Source organism: Cucurbita maxima, unplaced genomic scaffold (genome assembly GCF_002738345.1).
Source record: "Cucurbita maxima cultivar Rimu unplaced genomic scaffold, Cmax_1.0 Cma_Scf00011, whole genome shotgun sequence".
Taxonomy (NCBI): domain Eukaryota; kingdom Viridiplantae; phylum Streptophyta; class Magnoliopsida; order Cucurbitales; family Cucurbitaceae; genus Cucurbita; species Cucurbita maxima.
Window position 1 is genome coordinate 1284200 of NW_019272027.1, and position 6000 is coordinate 1290199.

Sequence of the window (6000 nt, forward strand, 5' to 3'; positions counted from 1 at the left end):
TTCTATATTAGCCTAAGATAAATAAACCATTGATTTAGGATATATTTGCATTAAAAAAATGTTTAGATTGGTTTACACTTTCCGAAATTGTCTAAAAATATTTTATTCAACATTTATTTGGTATCATAACGTGGAAGCATTTATTAATAGTTAGTCTCGACCTCCAAAAAAAAAATAAATATATATGAAGCTCACAACTCTATTCTCGACATAGTGTTGTGGTCATTTTTGTCTATCCATTTAAAGTTGATTGTCATTGAGCCCATCTATATCGACCACAATATCAATATCATTTGATGAAAGTGACAAGGATATCGTCTACCGTCACTTTTCTCCACCGTTTTCTTTCTCTTTCTCCTCCTTTCATCTACCTTATACATGTTTCTAGAATCAGGCCAACCTCGAGTCTTGTCTCTCGTCAACTAGACATCCCCCCTCGAAGATATCACAATATCAAAATGAATCAAATTTATCAATATATATATATATATATATATTTTTATATAGTAAAAGAATCCCAAAGATTTAAACCAATCAATTTGATTTATAATATTTAATTCTAAGATTAAGGGCCACGTGGGACATTGCAAAATTGAAAAAGGAGTGTGGAGTCCGTGTATGTTGTGAATTCTGATTGTGAAAACGACAAAATTGAAAATAGTTTTGAAAAAAAGAAATAAAAAAAAAAACCTTTTTGGGACTTTTTAAAATTTAAAATATTATATTCTTATTTTTATTTTTTACCTTTTAAATATTTCACCGTAAATATTTACTTTTTGTTTTTATCTTTCAGGATGATTTTTTGTTAATTAATTTAAATATTATGGTAGAATTTTGTAAAACTAATTTTAATAGCGGTAAAAAAAAATTCAAATATATAAAAAGTTTAAATATAGAGAGATAAAAATCTAAAATTTTGAAATTAAAAAATAAGAATTAAATAGAAATTTGAAAAATTAAAAGACAAAATTGAGAGAGATTTTTTAATGATGGACTCGGTCTCAAACTCATTTTAATGCACTAGGTGGTGTACCGCCTACCATTTGCTTATGTTCACACCATTTTTAACATCATTTTCTTCTAATCAAATAATTATTTTTTAGCGATAAAAGTAGAGATGTATATAGTAGTGGGACACGGACGACCTTCCCGCTCCCATCCACGTCACCTATTTCATTTCTCATCCCCTCTCCTTCTTCTCTATTGTTGTTTTTTTTTACCCTCGATCTCATTTTAATTAATCTCAATCAATTAATTGATGTTGCCACGATAACAAATCTATTTTTAATTATTAATTATTTTCAGTATTTTGAACCGTTCACAGTATAAGGTTGGAAATAACGATTTCAACGACTTTTTAATTATTCAAATCAGAGCTAAAACGAAGAAATTACAGTCGAGACAACATACCCGACGTGATGATGTGACAGCAAAATCAAAATATATCCAAGTATGACATTTATAATTTTGGAAGAGTAACAACGGGTGAAATTTTTCTTATTATTATATTTCTAAATAAAATAATTTTTACATAATATAAATTTATTTTTATTTATTTTTGTGGTGAAATTTTAATTTAATTGTTACTCCCATCACTTTTTATTATTATTATATTATTATATTTAGAATAAAATTTTGAATTTGACCGGTACTCACAATAATTTTTGATTATTTTTATATTATATTATTATTATATTTAAAAAAAAACTTAAATAAATGAATTTGGAAAATTTTCTTATTTATTTACTTTTAATCTTCTCCTTCCATTACTCCTAACACAATCTAATGGTCAATATTAATTCCTACATTTTGCCACTTTTCTTCTGTATAAACTCATCAACTTCCCCACATTTTAAATACACTACTTCCATAAATTTTCACATCCTCATTTGTTCAAAGTCGTTTGTTGCTCTCTCCAAGCTTCCAATTTTATTTTTATTATCTTATTCTTGAGAGAGATTTTTTATTGTATTGTGAGAAAATAGTTACGAGTGCTTCAACTTGTAAATCTATCTTTTGAGAGAGTTGTGGTGTGTTACTACCAAATTCAAATATTTGTACTAGTTTGATCCTGCGTCATGGAAATGATTGAGTTTGCTCTTGAACTCGTTAAAAGAGCGGTGTAGCGGTTTGACTCTGATCCGTGGAAATAGTCGAGAAAGTTCTTTATTCAAATCCTCAAAAGGCGCTCGGGGAGTGGAGTAAGTCAAGTTTGACCGAACCACTATAAAACTATGCCATATTTTCGAACTCTTTCCTATTTAATTTCAAAATTATTAAGGTGATTTATTGCACGTTTTAGTTGATTATTGTTTTGATTTGAATTATTTTGTTCTAACTTATTAGTAAAAAGTTTTATAATTAGAAAAATTAATCAAGTTTAAATACTTTTAACGTTAAAACTCTATTCACCCCCTCTAGGTTTGCCATACCGATCCAACATCTATCTCCTAAACAATCCTTTTCCGTCGCTTTTTGAGCACTTAAGTGTTGTCGCACGTTCTACCGCTTGTCGAACACGTGCCCCATCGTTGATAAGTCAGCTTTTTAGATCTTGTTTCTCTTTATTTCCCTAGGGCTTTATAATGTCGGGTCTCAACTGAATTAAAGGATCTTCAGTTGCAATTATAAGACTTGTTAGGATAAAAATCATATACACTCTTTGATAGGAATATCTCTCTAACAAAGCATACATGAGAGAACCAAGTTAAGATTAGAGTTCTAGAGCTAGAGTAGCTTTCACATTGACCTGTCAGTACGTTTCCATTAGACCGAGCACTCTAGGATCGTGAGCAACGATTAGAGGTCAGACTTAAGTGCACCTCGATATTGGTTTAGTCTTGAGGAGTTAGTCTCAAGGGTCCTAGAAACACGAAATGAGATTTAAACTACCTAGATGTCCCTAAGAATCTAGTAGAGATCTCCACGACGTCTAGGAATGACTAAGGTAGCTCACTAGGTTGTTAGCAGTATGAACAATGTCACTAGAGTCTCTACCACCTTATCCCTACCGGTACCCGGTTAGCGTTATCAGCAACCTAAGTCAAATCCAATAGCACCCCTGCCAAGTGGTGGGTCTCCAGGAGCGCCACCATTGAGCTAGGCCTAGGCTAGATAAAGTAGTGGGTCAAGCTGACTAAGTGCCCCAACTTTGTGGAAATGTGCAAGGGCCTCCTAAATAAGGCCACTAAATTATAAACCAGTCTTGAGAGGGGATTTGAGACTTGTAGGGTTGAAATTTATGGCCTAAAATTTAGTAATTAATTATTTACTTTTTTTAATAATAATTTTGATAATTTATTTATAATTTAATATCATCCATTATATAAAAATTCAAAGTTATTAATGTAAAATTATACGAGATTGACATACAAGAAGATTATGTTTAAGTAATAACCTAAAAGGTATTCTCACCAGTGTAAATCAAAAGACAAGCACTCACATGTAAGAGTTTATAACTCACTCAACAAGATTAAGATCGAGTCGTATATGATCATCATATGAAATATTAATCTTCTCAATTAATAAATTTACAAAGCAAAATTAAATATTCTATAGTCTAGTCTTAAACAAATTCAGATACTCAAATCACATATCTCTACATAAATTATTAATAGTGTTACAAGGGTAAGACACTCCCACCTTATCCATAATACAAACCTTTTGAATTATTACTAAATCGAAATTATACTAACAACTTTAAATATCCTCTTCAAGATGATGGTTTATGGCAATGCTTGAAAATCTATCAACCAGCTAGGCTAATGGTTTGATAAGTTCGGTTTAACAATTTATTAGCTAAGTTTAATGGATGATTTGATAACTAAGCAGGGTGGCGGGCTTGGGATGAGAACTTTACTGGGAACCAAAGCACAAAGTCTGGCATTTAATAAAATTAATTCTGGGCCAAGATCAGTCGCCTAATAGATGCATGCATGGAGAGAGCTGAGGAAAGAGATTATACCTTTTTATATACATGTATAAAAAGTAATGCAAAACACAAATTAGAAAATGGATCGACGGTTTTTTTTTTTTTAAAAAAAAAAGACAAATATTTTCACAATGAAAACTACAAGTAACAAACAAGAATTGGGCTGTATGTTTATATGCATATATGTTCCATTCAAATATGGTGTAAACACAGTAAACTTCAAAGTCCAGGACTTGATATAAGGCACAGTGCCTTACTACCTGACCGAGGCGAGAGGAAAGTGTGCCCTACATGAGATAGGAGAAGTCATATAGTAAGATAATAGACATCATTTTTGGTTCTCCAAAATAAAAATAGAAAACTACAAACGTGTCTAAGTCAATAACAATGTTTCACTACATAGAAAGGCATGGAAGACCTAAAATAAGCGCAACAAAATTAAGAATCTTCCAGCTCAAACATGCAAACAAGTTCTAAAAAGTTAGAAAAGGAAACTCCAAATTGAGTAATAGTAATTGTTTGGCTTGAAGAACAAGTAGTTCAATGGGTAGTAGGCGAACAAGATTGTTATACATTCATTCAGTTTTCACTTTTGTAGATTGTCCCAACACATTTGCAGTACAAACAAGATGTTCATTGTGAAGGCACTTTGTTTCACTGTTCAGAAGAATATTATATTTTCAACACAAATTCTGGCCTAATATGATGATGCTTATTGCAAAACCTCAACAATCTCCTAAGAAATAGAAGAGCAAAAAGTGCTACATAATGCAACAGACTTTCTGTTTTTTCTTCGCCTCTCAACTCTGGTAAACCCCCAGCCAACCCTCCTCTCCATCCCCTCAGAAGATGAGGGTCCTTAAACAAAGGATGCACCAATCTCCTATTTATAAACCAAATATATAGAGAAGTGATACTCTCAATAGCCATACATTTGTATCCCTACCCACTAAAAATGGAGGCGAAGTGATAAAATGAAAGTAACTTCTCTAACCCGTTGGACCAATGCAGACGAGAAATACAAAAGTAATTACCCCACAGCTACCATCACTAATCAGTGCAAAAAGTACTCTTCAACAGTTCTTTCATCTAATCGTCATCCTCCGAATCTGTAAAGAAGATACAACAGAAAAAGTTCAATATACTTCTCTGAATCTAAAACTCGTTATAAAATTAACCACGATATTTGCTTAAAGCTCGAGAGCCTGTTTGAAAGTGTTTTTAATGAAGTTCATTTTAGGCTAATATGAATCATGCAGATGCAATTCTTTTCATTTATGAAAAATGAAATTGGATGCATAACACAAAAGGTACCAGTGACTTGTAGGAAATTATCATACATAAATCTAAAACAGACAGGACTTGTGGGAGGGCTCCCCTTTTCCTATTTGATCAACGGGAAAATTTTAGTGGATGAGTAAAGTTACACACCAGATCTTATATCCTCTCCAACTTTTCCCCTATTTTTCAGCTGTCTACGGATCATGGAGCATATGAGCAACCACCAGTATATGTGGAACACAAGCAACATCAACAACATCGTGTTGAAAACATAGTATATCAATCTGGAATTCACATCTGATAGCTTCAAGTACTCACAGAGATCATAGCTGAGAAGTATCAAACACAAAATCAGATGAGCAAAAGAGTGTGGATACACACTCAAATCTTCAAAGATAAAATCAAACACCAGGAGCACAAACCTTGTTGATTTTATAACCCAGAATGGGAAGAATATAAGCCGCAATACAAGCCATGTAACGGCAAAAAATCCAAAGAAAACACTTGCTCCGAGTTCTTTCTCAGAATATTTAAAAACCTTGGCAGCTTCCATGAAGACATCACTTGCATCATGGAGTGCAAGAATAACCGATCCAATCTGGAAAAATCTGCAGAATTGAGTACAAAAATCCTGATTTAAAATGTCATCTATTATTTTAATCAGTCTAGACTTCCATCATAAGAAATGCTGAGAAACAAAGAATAGTCGAGTAGTTTTTGGTGATATACTCAAAAAAAAAAAAACAAAAAAAAAAAAAAAAAAAAAAAAAAAAAAAAAAAAAAAAAAA

At 32.0% G+C, this 6000-nt stretch overlaps 1 protein-coding gene across 2 annotated transcripts in view; it reads right to left on the minus strand.

Moving 5' to 3' along the window:
* Positions 1-4050: 4050 nt before the first annotated feature.
* Positions 4051-6000, minus strand: part of LOC111486095 (LAG1 longevity assurance homolog 2-like) — a 6502-nt gene continuing 4552 nt past the window's right edge. Inside the window, exons 4-7 of one of the 2 annotated variants that reach the window (XR_002718807.1) lie at positions 5635-5820; positions 5363-5541; positions 4966-5040; positions 4051-4218 (exon numbers count right to left, since the gene is read on the minus strand). Coding sequence is in view for 1 of the 2 variants with exons in the window: in XM_023133105.1 (XP_022988873.1) it covers positions 5021-5040; positions 5363-5541; positions 5635-5820 (385 nt within the window). In the remaining variant the exon portion in view is untranslated. Of the gene's footprint in view, positions 4219-4477; positions 5041-5362; positions 5542-5634; positions 5821-6000 lie in introns of those variants that run through there. The other variant, XM_023133105.1, reaches the window with a different exon arrangement.